Genomic DNA, 15,937 nt, shown 5'->3' on the forward strand with positions numbered 1-15,937 from the left:
AACACATTTACTTTGGAGACAGACAAAATTACGCAAGTGAGACTACTTTGGAAAGTCTGGGATATGCGGTCACAGCAGAGATGTGTAACTTATGGAGTTGAGGAAAGGTTTGGGCTGGTAGGGCGTCTTCAAGCCGGTGCAGACCTTCTATCTAGGCCTTGGAGAATGAAGGGAGGTGATGTCATCGGGCAGAGAAGCGATGGGGAAGTGGAGAGTCAGATATAGAGAGGACAGCGGAAGCCCAGAAGGGTGGAAGCGACTCAGATCGTGTGCCAATGGCAGAGCTGAGGGTGGCTGGGAGGGCGGCGCGACGGATGAGAAAACAGTTAAACGCACGGGGGCCCGTGGGAAGGGCCTCGAAAGGTCTCTTCTGTAGAAATGGGGGACCTGTTGGAAGTTTCCGTCAAAGGAGGGATGGCTTCCTTTTCAAGGCAAAAGTGCTTTTTAAAAATTTTTATCGATTGCAGTTGACATTCAATATTATATTGTATTAATTTCAAGTGTACATCAGGGCGGTTAGACACGCAAGTAGTTTACAAAGTGTCCCCCTGATACTTCCGGTGCCCACGGGCTCCACACGTAGTGCTCACGCTGTTATTGACCGTATTCCTTCTGCTGTACCTTACATCCTATGACTCTTTTGTAACTGCCAATTTGTGCTGCTTACTGATCCCTTCACTCTGTCACCCCGACCCCAGACCCCTCCCGCCGGGCAGCCCTCAGTTTGCTCTCCGTATGGACGACTTTGGCTCTGTCGTGTTTGGTGCTCATACTGTTCTTTAGATTCCGTATGTAAGTGACATCAGATGTTACTTGTCCTTCGCTAACTTACTTCACTTAGCATGATACCCTTTCAGTCTACCCATGCTGTCACAAATGGTAACATTTTATCCTGTTTTGTATAGTGGAGTAATATTCCATTGTATTGTGTATATACGGACCTCTGCTTTCTTACCCACTGTCGATTGGTGGGCCCCTGGCTGCTTCCAGGTCTTGGCTATTGTAAATAATCCTGCAGTGAACAGAGGGGGGGCAGAGATTCGTTTGAACTACTGTTCAAGGTTTCTTCGGATTTATACCCAGAGGTAGAAGTCCACAGTTGTAAGGCGGTTCCATTTCAGACTTTTGAGGAGCCTTTACGCTGTTTCCCACAGCGGCTGCACCAGTCTGCGTTCCCGCCAGCAGTGGGCAGGCGATCCCTTTTCTTCACATCCTCGCCTGCACTTGTTTTCTGTTGCTTTAGTGATGATAGCCGAGTGTAAGGTGCAATCTCATTGTAATTTTTAACTTGCATTTCTCTGATGATCGGTGACACTGAGCATCTTTTCAAGCGTTTCTCAGCCATCTGTGTGTCTCTTTGGAAAGAAGTTTATTTCAATTCTGTGCCTGTTTTTTAATTGCATTGTTTTTTGTGTTTTGTTTCATTTTTGATTTTGAGTTGTCTGAGTTCTTTATACATTTTGGATAGTGACCCTTATCAGATGTATCATTGGTGAGCATTGTAGTCCATTCAGTAGATTACCTTTCATTTTGTTGATGACACTGGGGAACAATTATTTTTTTCATTTTCTGTTGCATGACGTTTTAGAACTGTTTCTAAATATTTCTGCATCACTGATTCCATATCTGAAATCCGTTTTTGGGTGCATGCTCTAGTTTTTATGCAATTGTAATTTCTTTTGTTACAGTTAATGGCATGCATTGGTTTTTAAATTGAAGTTAAAGGGCAATGACTCTTGGATAGAACATAACCACAAGGCAAGTAATGTTCTACAAACATCACTTTTACATCACTGTAGTTGTTTTTAAATGTAAAAAATTATCTGATAAAAACACCCTTTTATTTTAAGATTGAATTATAGCTTCTTCGAGTAGGCATAATTATAAGAATAGTTCTGACACCTTCTGTTATATATGTGGCTGTTACACACTCGAACGTCAAAGGCGCAATATTTCATCATTTGTGACACGTGCATTATTGCCTATTTTCAAGTTCCCGTTGACTATCAAGACTAGAATTGGGCTCCTCATATTGTGTGTCATAATTGTGAGGAAATGCTTTGTGACTGGACAAAAGGAAAACGCAAAGGAATGCCTTTTGGTATTCCCATGGTTTGGCGTGAACCTAATAAGGACCACAGCAGTGACTGTTATTTCTGTCTGATCCAGACAAAGAGCATCGGCAAGAAAAAATGGCATATGATCGTATATGCTAATATTCCTTCAGCAATACGACCTATCCCACACTCTGAGACACTCCCGGTTCCAGTTTTCAATGGTTTTATTTCTTCTAAGGAAGAAGAAATTGAACATGGTGACCAAGTGTATTTTGATAAGATGCATGAGAAAATGGTTGTAGAATCTGAAGGATCTTCTTCTGATGCCAAGCAGCCATTAACCCCTCAGCAGTTTAGCCAACCCGAATAGAATGACTTAGTAAGAGATTTGGGACTATCCAAGAAAAGCAGCCGAGTTATTATAATGACATAAAAATTGTCCTCAACTTACTGAAGTCTGAGGAGCAGAACTGGATCATTTGTGTGGATCTTAAAATGGTAAATTGCCTGCTGGGACAACAGAGAGGTTTCACCAGCATCCTTACTTTCTGTGTTTGTGGGACAGCCGAGCGCGGGAGAAACACTGGACACAGGAGTGGCTGAAACATGAAGCTCTGGAAGTAGGGATGCAAAATATTGTGAATGAACCTGTAGTTAATTGAGACAGGATCATTTTTCACATCAAACTTGACTTAATGAACCAGTTTGTTCAGGCTTTGAATAGAGAAAGTGAATGCTTTCAACATATTATTTCTGCTTTTCCTGCCTTGTGTTTCAAGAAGATAAAAACTGGTATATTCGATGGACCTCAAATTCGAACCCTCATACGTGACGAAGAATTTGCCAGGAAGATGAATAAGGAGGAGAAAGCATCATGGCAGTCTTTTGTGGCAGTTACAAAGAACTTCCTTGGCAATAAAAAAGCAGAAAACTTTGAACTTCTGGTTCAAAGGATGCTGTTGGCTTTCCACGACATTGGCTGTAACATGAACATTAAGATTCACGTCCTGAACAGTCACCTTGGTAAGTTTCCCCAAAAATCTTGGAGCTGTCAGTGATGAGCAGACTACTGCTGGAGCATCAAATGAGATTGTCCTCAACAAGTACACAAACGCAAGAGCTACAAACGCAAATTTTTGCCTGAATAGAATTTAAATGAGTTTTGTGCAAATTTTATGATTAAAATAAGTGTTTTAATATGTTCTATTTCAAAACTGTAGACAAATCCTGATGCAGTCATATCTTTTAGTGTATTAGTGTATTTACTGCAGTCTATAAATCATTATATTTTCACAAAGATGATGCCCAAGAAAACATTCTACTTCATTGTTAAACTAAATGTTGAAAATTTTACAATAAGATAAAAACCTAAAATCTTGAATTGCAAAAAAATTGTAGCTTGCAGAGAAAAACTGATGTCAGATTTGAGATCAGCACGCTCGAATTAGGTAAGAACAAGCGTTTTTTGGATGCAACAAAAATTTTGTTCCCCAGTGTTATTGTTGACATTTAATATTATAAATATATTAATTTTAGGTGTATAGCATAGTGGTTACATATGTATATAACTTAGAAAGTGATCCCCCTAAAAAGTTTAGAACCTCTGACACCATACATAGTTATTACAATAATATTGACTACATTATGCTTATGTTGTATTTTACATCCCCCCTCACTACAAAGTGACCCCCCTAAAAAGTCTGGAAATTCTGACACCATATAATTATTAAAATATTGACTATTCCCTATGCCTATTCTGAACTTCAAACCCCCCACCCCCCAATTCCCCCCACCCCCATTATTCCCCCCACCTCCCCAATTCCCCCCCACTGCCCATTCCCCCCACCTCCCTAATTCCCTTCCCACTCCCCATTTCCCCCATTCCCCCCACCCCAGAAAATTGTTGGGGAAAGAACAGGTCTTGTGCTTTTAGGTTTGCTCATTTATGTTTTGGGGCTGCAGCAGCCCTTCACCCCCGCGTGCTCCGCCCCACCCTGGCGCCCGCCCCCGCGTGTTCCCAGGGGATTGTTGGGGAAAGAACAGGTCTCCGGCTTTTAGGTTTGCTCATTTATGTTGAGGGGCTGCCGCAGCCCTTCGCCCCCGCGTGCTCGTTGCCGCCCTGGCGCCCGCCCCCGCGTGTTCCCAGGGGATTGTTGGGTAAACAACAGGTGGTGTTTTTTCGATTTGCTCATTTGGATTGGAAAACCCTCCCAGTTTCTGTTCGAGGTGGTCGTGGCGGACTCTCGGGTTCCCTCTCCACCTCTGGGCCTTGCTCTCATCTCCCTGGAGGGCTGTCCTGTTCCGGGGCCAGGCCATCTGCTCTGGGCCTTTCCATTTGCTACCTCCAGCTTCCCGCTCTCCCCTTTGGAACTTCCTCCTCCCTCTAACCTGAGCTCTTTTGAAGTGTCTGGTTTTCTGAGCAAGAAACTCACTCTCCTACCCCCTGACCTCACTCCCTTCCCCATGGGGTGGCAGGGCGGGGAGACAGCTTAGACTCTGAGCTGGGTGCTGCACGAGCCTCCGGCAGGTGTGAACCTCGGTGACATTCGTGTTCCTGTCCGGTGTGTCTGGGCTGCCTATTGCCCTGCTCAAATACCTTTCTTCTTTTTTCCTTTCTCCCTCCTAAATTCCGCTTATTGTTGAAGGGTCTCTTATGTCCCACTATCTCTGTGTGTCTGACTGCTCAGGACCTCGCTGTCATTTCTGCCTCTGAGGTTCTCTTGCATTGACAGCCCAACCCATTCAGCTGAGCTGTCCATTGCTCTAGCTTTGCTTCCTGTAACTTGACCTTGGCTCTAAGCTCCTCTCGGAGGCTAAAACAAGACATGTGCCTCCTGCTACTTCTCCCAGCCTGTGTGCATCCGTCATGCCAACCACACCAGGAGACCTTTCTGTAAATGCCTGCGGGTTAGTGTATTTCCCTGCAGCTCATCGGAGGGTGGGGTGGGAAGGTGGGGGGGGGGGGGGTTCGGGGGGTTCTTGCGTATCATGAAAGCATTCATCAATAATGCCATGAGGTCACGTTAAAGACATTTTTATTCCGACTAGAATTAGTAACGACATCTTTTCCTCTCATAGAGACCCAACCCAAATCGTTTTTGTTTTGTTTTTTGCTTGTTTGTTTTTTGATGATTATAGTAATTTCTAGCCATTAGTAGGCTCCGCTGTGGGGTCTTCTTGTTCATCTGAAATGGAAACTGCCCATGGAGGTCAACGTGAAATTGTTCTGGTGGATGATGGATGCAGCTGGAGTCCCCATGCCCGGGGGTCAAACCAGAGGTGTTTTAACACTGATGACGAGTTCAGTGACTACTGATTCTGAACTAAGAGCTGATTAGAAATGGCTCAGTTTACAACTCATTTTTAGAAAATCAAAGCAGAGGTACATACGTGTTGTCTTTTTATTTTTGATAGAGGCGGGGGAGAGAGACAGCACTGAGCTTCTGTGTGTGCCCTGACGGAAGTATTGAACCGGCAACCTCTGTGCTCCGGGATGATGCTCCAACCAACCAAGCTGTCTGGCCAAAGCTACATTTTTTTTATTGATTGATTAATTATTAGAGAGAGAGAGAGGGAGGTAGGAGGGGGGAAGAAAAGCATTCATTTGTTGTCCCACTCAGTCATGCATTCTTTGGTTGTTTCCCATGTGTGCCCTGGCCAGGGGTCGAACCCACAGCCTTGTCATTTCAGGACAATGCTCTTAATGAACTGAGCTAACTGGCTAGGGCCGACATGTCATTTAGCATGAGAGGCTTCCCTTCTCCCTCAACAATACAAATAATGATGAATGAGACTTCTCATGGCCTCGACTGAAGCAAATACTGTGACGTCCTTTAAGCTCAGAATCTCTCACGTGAGAGTTTCTTCAAACAGGCTGAACAAGTGGACTATGAAAAAGCCATCTGCCTGTCATCAGGGTCTGTTCCCTGGGGTTTAAGGAACAGGCAAGTCCCCTCTTGAGTGTCGAGGTATTTTTCATACCTGCTGTATCTTTTTAAAAAACTTTATTCATTATCTTTGACCTTTGAATATTGAAGATATTCTGCTGTTCTGGTTTTAAGGATAATTTAAATCAAAACTTAAAAATATGTCTAATTACTTGCCCCAATATTTATCATTACAACTCAAATTCATGTAGTGTCTACTTGGATCTTAACAACCAGGAAGAGTTAACTAAGAAAAGCCCTTTGTTAGAAACCCTTCAAAAGTATCTAATTAGGCTCGAGTTGAGCTTTCTGCAAAATGAAGCAATGTCATCCTCTCTCAGCATTACAAAAACAGTTGTGCCAGTCTTTTATCTGATTGGCTTTTTGCTCATGCCAAAGGGAGTAATTCTCTTTCTGTAAAAGTAATCTTGGAGATTAATGAAGAACAGAATGGATACACATGGATTTATGAACATTTAAAAATAGTTTTTAAAACCTTTGCATGTGTACACTGAAAAAAAAAGATACCTCACGTGTTCTAGATGCTTGCCTTAGGAAAAAAGACATAAACGTTTGCGTCTATGATTCAGACTTAGGTAAATTTGACACAAGGCAGTTTTAGGTCTCGCTGGGAACGACAAGTACCCAGGACCTTGTTTCAGGAAAGAACGCCTCAGCCTGGGATGTGCATGGACTTCAGTGTCTGCTGACTGACCTCTCTTTAAACACGGAAGACGTGTGGCAGACCCAGAGCTGTTGCGGCAGCCGGCAGCAAGCTCCGAGCTGACTAGGAACGCTAAGGGGAGGCGGGAGTCCTAATAACAAAGCCCTGAGCTTTGTGACTGCAGTTGTTTGTTCCCTATGGAAACGTGTGTGTGCGTGCAGGCGTGTGTGAGAGTGCGTCCCTGCACGTGTTTTCTTACAGGGACGTGCTTTGTTTGAGTTCATTTATTTTGTGCTCTTCAAAGATGGCAGGTTCCAAGTCACAAAAACAGAAGCCAGGCAAGGTCTTTCGAGCAGGAAGGGATTTGATAAAAGGGCTGGCGTTGCAGCTGGTTTGGAAGGGCGAGAAAGCAAGGAGGGGACAGATTGGGAAGGGCAGCTCTGGCTGAAGCCCCCGACCACTCCACAGCATTCCAGAGCCTAGGGCCCCTTAGTCCTTGGCCCCCACGTGGTGGGGAGTGGGGACGAGTGCTGGCTCTCTTCTGTAGCTTCCAGCCACTGTTATCGCTGCCACAGCTGGAGTCGCAGCTGTGGTCACAGCCAGGAGAGGAATTCCCTCTACCTCCCTTCTGCCTTCTGATCCTGCACTAGCCCTGCTCCCCCCAACCCCCAAGCTGATAGAACCTAAACAGAACCCTGCTGGCAAAGGATTCTGGGAGGTGTAGTTTCCACGCCTCCAGCCCCTGGGATGCAGAACAAAGCACGGAGGGCAGAGGACATGTGGCCCTGTCCAGACTTTAGGTGGCATTATAGCACTTTAGGAAACATTGTGTTTTGGCATTTTAACCATTTAGACACTTATTTTTATTGTGTTTTAATATGAAGTATGAAAAAGTCATTTTGATCATTTATCTTATGGAAGTGAAAAGATAATCAGTTTTATGTTTAAAAATATTCTGGCCCTGGACAGTTGGCTCAGTAGACAGAGCATAGGCCTTGTGTATAGGTGTCCCAGGTTCGATCCCCAGACAGGGCACACAGGAGAAGTGCCCATCTGCTCCCCGCTTCCTTCTCTCTCTCTTCTTCTCTTGCAGCCAGTGGCTTGATTGGTCCAAGTGTCCCACGAGCACTGAGGATAGCTCAGTTGGTCCCAGCATCGGCCCTAGATGGGGGTTACTAGTTGGATCCCAGTTGGGGCGCATGCAGAATCTGTTTCTCTCTCCTCCTCTCATATTTTTTTTTAAAAGAATATTTTGTAAGTTTAAAATTATTGGGGGGGGGCATTTTAATTCACACAATTCAAAAGCAGCTGAACAAACGTGTTAAAACTCTCACTCTTGCGGACCGTGCTGTGTTGTCGGGCAAAGCCTGCCTGGACCCTCGGCAGCCCGGTTATCTGAAATGCAGGCAGAGGAAGCAACCCTATTCATTGGTATTTATGCTTGACACTGGTTGGTATTTTTCTGAAGCAAAATGTTTTCTCGGGTAGCAAAGTCGCCTGTTTGTTTTCTGAGATTTTGTGTGCTTTTTATTCTAGTTGCACTCTTTACATGTTTAATGCCGGTGGGAAACTATTTCAGATAAATAATCACCTGCAAGTTTACTTAGAATTAAACTGCCGTGCCTTGAGAAACCAGTGCTTACAGCGATGACGAAACTCTCCTAAGTGTCCTCAGTTGCTACCACTGTACATACCTGTACATCTTTTTACTTCTTTAACCTCCATTCATCTCAGCGATCTGGAGATGGGCTGGCAGCTTCTGTCCCCACCCCCTTTGTTCTTTCCCAGCTATGCTAGGTGACAGGTCAGCTGTGGAACTGAGGCAGGAGTTGCGTTCTGTAAGGAAATAGGACCGTTTGCTCATGAGGACGCGCTTCTGGGACGATTTCTGATGCGACAACGTTCGTTTCCAGTCTAAAGCAGGGGCCGGGTGGGGTAAGCATGCCACGGGAGGCGGGCACGGGCAGTCACGGGGGGTGGGCGGCCTGGGTACGACTCTTAAAGGAATCGATTTTCAGAGCCTCCACTCGCGTGTGTTCAGAGCGGTTCTGCCGGGGAACGTGGGTCTGATAAGGGGACAGGCCTTCATGCCTGTGTCCGCCCAGTTTGCAGAAAGAATCTTCTCTCTCTCATCTCCCTATGCTACACTGATGGGGTGGGGGGGTAGAGCCTAAGACCTGTGGGAACCAAACGGGGACAATTTGGAATGTTGGTTTTGGTATAAAAAAATAATTAAGGGCCTGACCAGGCGGTGGCGCAGTGGATAGAGTATCGGACTGGGATGCGGAGGACCCAGGTTCGAAACCCTGAGGTCACTGACTTGCACAAAGAGTCACTTGCTCTGCCCCCCGGTCGGGGCACATACGATAAAGCAATCAATGAACTACTAAGGGGCTGCAACAAAAAATTGATGCTTCTCATCTCTCTCCTTTTCTGTCTGTCTGTCCCTATCTGTCCCTCTGTCTCTGTCACCATAAAAAGAAAAGAAAGCAATTAGGGAAATTAAAAACTCTTTAAAAATTTTTTTTTAATTTATTGATTTTAGAGAGATGGGAAGTGACAGAGAGAGAAAGAGAGAGAGACATCAATCTGTTGTTCCACTACTTACGCATTATTGACTGACTTTTAAAGCGTGTGCCCTGACTGGGGGCCAGTCCCACAACCTTGGTGTATCACAGGGGTCCCCAAACTTTTTACACAGGGGGCCAGTTCACTGTCCCTCAGACCGTTGGAGGGCCAGACTATAAAAAAAAACTATGAACAAATCCCTATGCACACTGCACATATCTTATTTTAAAGTAAAAAAACAAAATGAGAACAAATACAATATTTAAAATAAAGAACAAGTAAATTTAAATCAACAAACTGACCAGTATTTCAATGGGAACTATGCTCCTCTTACCGACCACCAATGAAAGAGGTGCCCCTTCCGGAAGTGCGGTGGGGGCCGGATAAATGGCCTCAGGGGGCCACAGTTTGGGGTCCCCTGGTGTATCAGGATGATGCTCTAAAACCAACGGAACCACCTGGCCAGGGTCAGAAGTTAATGACTCTTACGTTTTCATTGAACAATGTTTTATAAGTCTGGTGGTTTCCATTTCATTCCTTACAGTGAGATTATAGGCAGAGTTAAATAGAGTGTTGGTTTAATAGAAAAGTGTAAAAAAAAAAAAAAAAATTGGTGCTAGATTGCTGTGCGCATCTGGCGCATAACTGAGAAGGAAGCAAAAGCAGTGGGTACTTGTGTAGCAAAGCCCTCTCCGGGCCCATTGCCGTGTTTCCCCAGGTGTAAGACATACCCTTTTTCGAAAAATGTGAGTCTAAAAACTGGGTGCGTCTTATACAGTGACTGCAGGTTATTTTTACGTACATTTTCTGCTTTTTTTTTTAGCTTGTTTTTGTGCTCATTGTTGTAGGTGAATAAAACTTGAGTTCAATAATTTTCTGTAATAATTTTTTTTTTCAAATTTCAGGCCCCAAAATTAAGATGCGTCTTATACATGGGAGGGTATGGTACCTTTTTAAAAATACAGACAAGGGTTCTTAGCACCCAAATTTATAAAAATGAAAAACAGGAATATAATATCGATGTTGCTCTAGTAATCAGCAGTCTTTATGAACTAACTGGGAAATGCCAGGCTTTCTTTAACATTCTTCTAGAAATGGAGAGTGACATTTCCAACAAAATTTCTCTCCCCTGCGATAATTCTTTCCAAAATTCATTGTGTTTTATGTTTTTCTCAATTAAAAGTAAATGTGCGTATAACCTAATCAGAAAACATTCTAATATGTAGAGACTAGATTTTTAGATAGGAAAACATTTTAAATTAATGTTCATTTATATACGTAATTTACTACACACAAAAGTATAGTGCAGTAAAGAAATTAACATCGTAAATAAGCAATAACATTGTCTATGTACCTCACCATTATTAATACACAATACTCATCCACACATAAAATACTAGGTTTCAAGCATGTGAGAAAGAAAATGAAAATTGAAAGGAAAAGAATTGATGCCAAACTTTAGAGAATTGAAGAGTGTGTTTTTACTGGGTGATGCTTGGTGTCCAATGGCTATGCTATTTAGACTATTAGATACAGTTGAAGGAATGACGTAACAATATTATTTGAAAATGTCTTTATTTATAGCCCCCTAAAAATTACTACATCCTTGGCAGTTATTGAAAGGGAAAGAAAATATTTATAAATCAGTGTGAAAAATATGCATGTGATCGATTTTAGAATTTTTTTTTTTCATTTTTCCGAAGCTGGAAACGGGGAAGCAGTCAGACAGACTCCCGCATGCGCCCGACTGGGATCCACCCACCTGGCATGCCCACCAGGGGGCGATGTTCTGCCTCTCTGGGGTATCGCTCTGTTGCATCCAGAGCCACTCTAGCGCCTGAGGCAGAGGCCACAGAGCCATCCCCAGCGCCCAGGCCAACTTTGCTCCAATGGAGCCTTGGCTGCGGGAGGGGAAGAGAGAGGAAGGAGAGGGGGAGGGGTGGAGAAGCAGATGGGTGCTTCTCCTGTGTGCCCAGGCCGACGCTCTACCGCTGAGCCAACCGGCCAGGGCCTAGAATTTTATTTAAGGAGCATATAAGTAATAGTATTTGAAGATCACTGGTCTATACAAAAGATAAGATCAGGTGTGTTGGGAATAAGCGTTGCCACATGCCTTCTGTTTGTTTCTTTGTTTCCCAGTTTGACCTCGTGTGTGGTGAAGCGTGGATGCTGGACCTCACACAAGCCATCCTAAACCTGGGCTTCCTGGCCGGAGCGTTCATCTTAGGCTACGCTGCGGACAGGTGAGCGTCGGCGTGACAGCCATCTTGCATCACTATAACAACGTATATGTAGGTGTGGAAATGAAACGTTTTATGTTAACTATTAGGAAAATATTCTTACTAAATGCAGAAAACAATGTTAATTCCTCTACTCATGACATTCTCACTGGCTTGATTGGACTAATTCTTTTCTCCTTAAATTGCGCCTCCTTCCTCCTTGAACTATTCAAGAGGATGAGGCTGCTTCCGGTGGGTCTGAAAGTGCTGGAGTGGAAACCCAGATCAGCGAGGCAGTGGCCTCCCTGTGGGGCTGACGGACAGCTGGCTGGACACTGCAGAGTGATCCTTGGGTTTCAGTAACTCACTGGTTGGGGTTTCATTCTCTGTAATAGATCAGCCCCTATCAAATTTGTTTCATTTAATTTAAATTAAAAAAAAACAACATTGTATTTTACCTTACAGATTTAAAACTCTGCAAAGAAAAGTTTTTTTAAAAATTACTGAAAGAGTGTTATATACTATTTAACATTCATAAATATACTAGTTAATAGCAGACTATGTGTGTGTGTATTTAAGATGGTAAATTTTTCTATTTATATATTCCCATTTCAGACATTATCCATGCTTAGCTATTCCTTTATCCCAATTCTAACTTACAGAAAATACTTGTAGTAATTTAATAATTGTATCTATACCCATTAGGACAGGGGTCAGGAACCTATGGCTCACGAGCCAGATGTGGCTCTTTTGATGGCTGCATCTGGCTCGCAGACAAATCTTTAATAAAATATATAATAACATTAAAAATGTAAAACATTCTCATGTATTACAATCCATTCATTTCCTACCGCTCACGTTCATGGTTGTGGGTGGCTGGAGCCAATCACAGCTGTCCTTCAGGACAACACCAAATTTTTATTAGATAATGCGTAACATACACGGGTCGTTGTATGGCTCTCACAGAATTACATTTTAAAATATGTGGTGTTCATGGCTCTCTCAGCCAAAAGGGTTTCCGACCTCTGCATTAGGACAAGGGATAGAAGCTTTGACCTTTGACTATATCTGGCTTAATATTGCTCCAGTCAACTCTAGCCCAACCTGAGTGGGTCCTTGTGACCGTGTTTGCAGGGGGTAGTGCTAAAGGTAGCTCTTAGAGACCTGCCAACATCATTGATGAACTAATTCAAGACAACAAAACGCCCCAAATCCTGTAGCCAATTGATGATCTGAGTGACTTGACCAGGACTTCAAAATGGTAGCATCTTTGGTTTCTTTTTTCTGACTCTTCGTCTGTCTGTTGGGTGTGTTCCTCTTGCTGTTCCCCATAACCTCTTCTGCATGACTTCCTCCTTAATTCTTGTGTCTGATGTTCTTTCCCCATATACTATGTGTCTTTTTCTACTGTTTCTACTTCTGCCTTTTCAGTTTTCCTTTCTCAATCTCCCCAACATAGCGCTCTCTGTTCTGGCTGGCTACGATTTGGAATGAGGTTATTTATGGTATTTTTAGTATGTGCTTCTTTCGTTTTGATTTTACTCTTCTTAATTTAAACATTGGGTTTTGCTTCTTCTGCATATTCCTTGTACAATCCATAAACATGTCTTCAAACTAAAGTAATTCAACTAAGGAGATGCACTGGTTCCAGCTCTTTTCTAGAAGGAGATGGCGTCTGTCCTCAGGGAGGTCTTGGTCCTTGGAAGAAGACAGACCTGTGAACAACTCTGCCTCACCACGGGGCCAACCATCTTTCAGCCCCCTCTCTTCCTATCCTTGAAAGAAAGGAACAGAAACAATGTAATGGGCCACAGATCTGTGAGAAGGCAGGTAGGACCGGCAGAGAGTGAATTTAAAAACTGGTCACTTCTGTCTTCACTCCACTGACCAAAGCAAGACGATGTCTATGTGAATCTGGTGGAAATTTCTAGGGGAAAATCTTATTAAATCAAATCTCTTGAAGGTCATCAATGGCAAACTTTCACCAGCCAATAATTTGCCACAACCACACTGAACCATTTAACATCAGATTCTCAGGTTTATTGCACATAATGCCCTGTTCTCTTTCCCTAAATTATTCAATTATATTATGTAAATAGTGAAAATAAAATACAAAACTTAAGAGCAACTCACATTGGCCTGAACATTATAAAGAGCATTCACATTAGCATCTCATGAGATCCTCACCACAGCCTCATTGTAGAAAGGTTTAAAAAAAAAAAAAAAAAGAAAAGACATGTAAAAACAAAACAATAGAAACAAGCAAACAGAACCCAAGTCTTGGCAGACTTAAAAATTTACCCAAGGCCCTGGCCGGTTGGCTCAGCGGTAGAGCGTTGGCCTGGCGTGTGGGGGACCCGGGTTCGATTCCCGGCCAGGGCACACAGGAGAAGCGCCCATTTGCTTCTCCACCCTTCCCCCTCCTTCCTCTCTGTCTCTCTCTTCCCCTCCCGCAGCCAAGGCTCCATTAGAGCAAAGATGGCCCGGGCGCTGGGGATGGCTCCTTGGCCTCTGCCCCAGGCGCTAGAGTGGCTCTGGTTGTGGCAGAGCGATGCCCCGGAGGAGCAGAGCATCGCCCCCTGGTGGGCAGAGCCTCGCCCCGGTGGGCGTGCCGGGTGGATCCCGGTCGGGCGCATGCAGGAGTCTGTCTGACTGTCTCTCCCCGTTTCCAGCTTCAGAAAAATACAAAAAAAAAAAAATTTACCCAAATTTTGTCCTTAAACCTCTTTAGCAACTCATATAAGGGTCGTTGTTTTTTTTTTCATGGTATTGAAGAAAATGTTTAAGATGATCTCTTCCTCTCTCTCTCTTTCTCAAAAAGGTACGGAAGAATAGTCATTTACTTAATATCCTGTTTTGGTGTTGGAGTGACCGGTGTGGCAGTGGCATTTGCACCAAATTTCCCTGTGTTTGTGGCCTTCCGCTTCTTACAAGGCGTGTTTGGAAAGGGGACGTGGATGACTTGCTATGTGATTGGTAAGACATTGATTGCCATGTCTCCTTGTCTGTCTGAGAACCAGGGTCTGGCGGGTGAGAAGGGCGGGCCAGCCAGCCTTCCTCGTCCAAACATGGCGAGCCTTTGTGCTGCCGTGGTAATTATTTCTGCCAGTAGCAAGGTGCAGGGGCAAGAGTCTGACTCTTTGGAACTTGAAACGCCACCTCACTTTGGGGAGCAAATCTGGAATAGCGTAAAATACTGGGGTGACCAGTTTCTAGTACTGCCATTCTGTTATCACCTTGTTTTTTTGCTTTGCTTTATTAGAGATTAATTTTTACTAAATTTATTTATTTCTAAAATTTCAATGGTTCCTTGAACATCTGTGGAGAATTTCCTGCGTATTTCTGTGATCTCGTCTGAGATGACTCTGCTGCATTCTGTTCCTTCTGTATAAGTGGAGAACGTTTCACCACGCCGCAGATCTGACGTGAAAATGAGAAGTTCATTTGTGAACCTGTGCTGTCTTCCTTAACTAGAAAGTTTGACCTTCTGGGGAGGAAAGAAAGAAAGCCTCCCCTTTTGCTCTTTGCTCACATGACTGGAAAAGTCCTGGCTGCCACCCTCGGCTGTTTCCGGGGTGTCGGGACCGGCCACCTTCTCAGAGTCATGGTGGATTTGTGACCAGGGTCATTTGAGTACTCCTTTTTGATGATCACTCTGGATTTTTGGGCTTCCACTCACTTCTGTTATGCTAGAAAATTCCTCCCCAAGCAGTGCCCACCTTGGGGACCCATTGAAGATCTTTTTATTGGCAAGAAAGAATAGTATTAGGAAGGTTAACCATGGCTGGCTGGGGCAGAAGGGATAACTTTGAAATATATAAGGCATTTTTAAGGAGACCCAAGTCTAGTGAATTTTAAAAACTGTGATCTTAGGGCAAGAAGAATGTAGCATATGCCAGGATGATCAGAATGGAACAGATAGAAACTGATTGGTGGGAGGGGCGGAGGAGGAAAGGATGCCGGCAGTAAAACTCCCCACATGATTTTTAAAGAAATACCCCACACGTGAGAAGTCTGACACTGTGGAGAAAAATTATAACTTGATAGAAATTATCTTGGGATAGTGAAAAGAATTCTTTGTACAGTTGAACAGTCGTAATGAATCTCCTAAAGGGACGATAATATGCATATTTTTAGAGATCAGTGATATGACCCAGCCAGTTTTTTATATTTAGGTCTCCGTAATTACAGTGACCTTCCAAAATGGTCATTGTTGAAGGTTTCCTAAAACCAACACATACATTCTTTGTGTACCCAGAAGGACTGCTGGGCTGGGTGGGTGAGGGGAGAGTGGGACGATTGTCTATGACTGGTGGAGAAGAGATTGATTAAAGCGTGTGATTAAGTTATCTGGACGGCACCTCCCCATCGCGTCAGCTCGCGTGGAACCCTGGGGTCCCGGGGTCGCAGAGAGTTCTGCCGTATTCTAGCAGTGCTGATGGGTGTCGCAGGCGCGATGTCTCTGTGGGTTTATTTTGGAGCTGGCCTCAAGGTTCGCTGACC

The 15,937-nt window shown here is 43.9% G+C and overlaps 1 protein-coding gene across 1 annotated transcript in view; it reads left to right on the forward strand.

Annotated features, from left to right (window-relative positions):
• Positions 1-3,061: 3,061 nt before the first annotated feature.
• SLC22A3 (solute carrier family 22 member 3) overlaps positions 3,062-15,937 on the forward strand; it is a 56,042-nt gene continuing 43,166 nt past the window's right edge. Inside the window, exons 1-3 of the mRNA XM_066248516.1 lie at positions 3,062-3,080; positions 11,355-11,458; positions 14,256-14,410. Coding sequence (XP_066104613.1) covers positions 11,382-11,458; positions 14,256-14,410 — 232 coding nt within the window. The 5' untranslated portion in view covers positions 3,062-3,080; positions 11,355-11,381. The remainder of the gene's footprint in view (positions 3,081-11,354; positions 11,459-14,255; positions 14,411-15,937) is intronic.

The sequence above is a fragment of the Saccopteryx bilineata genome, chromosome 12 (genome assembly GCF_036850765.1).
Source record: "Saccopteryx bilineata isolate mSacBil1 chromosome 12, mSacBil1_pri_phased_curated, whole genome shotgun sequence".
Classification (NCBI taxonomy): Eukaryota; Metazoa; Chordata; class Mammalia; order Chiroptera; family Emballonuridae; genus Saccopteryx; species Saccopteryx bilineata.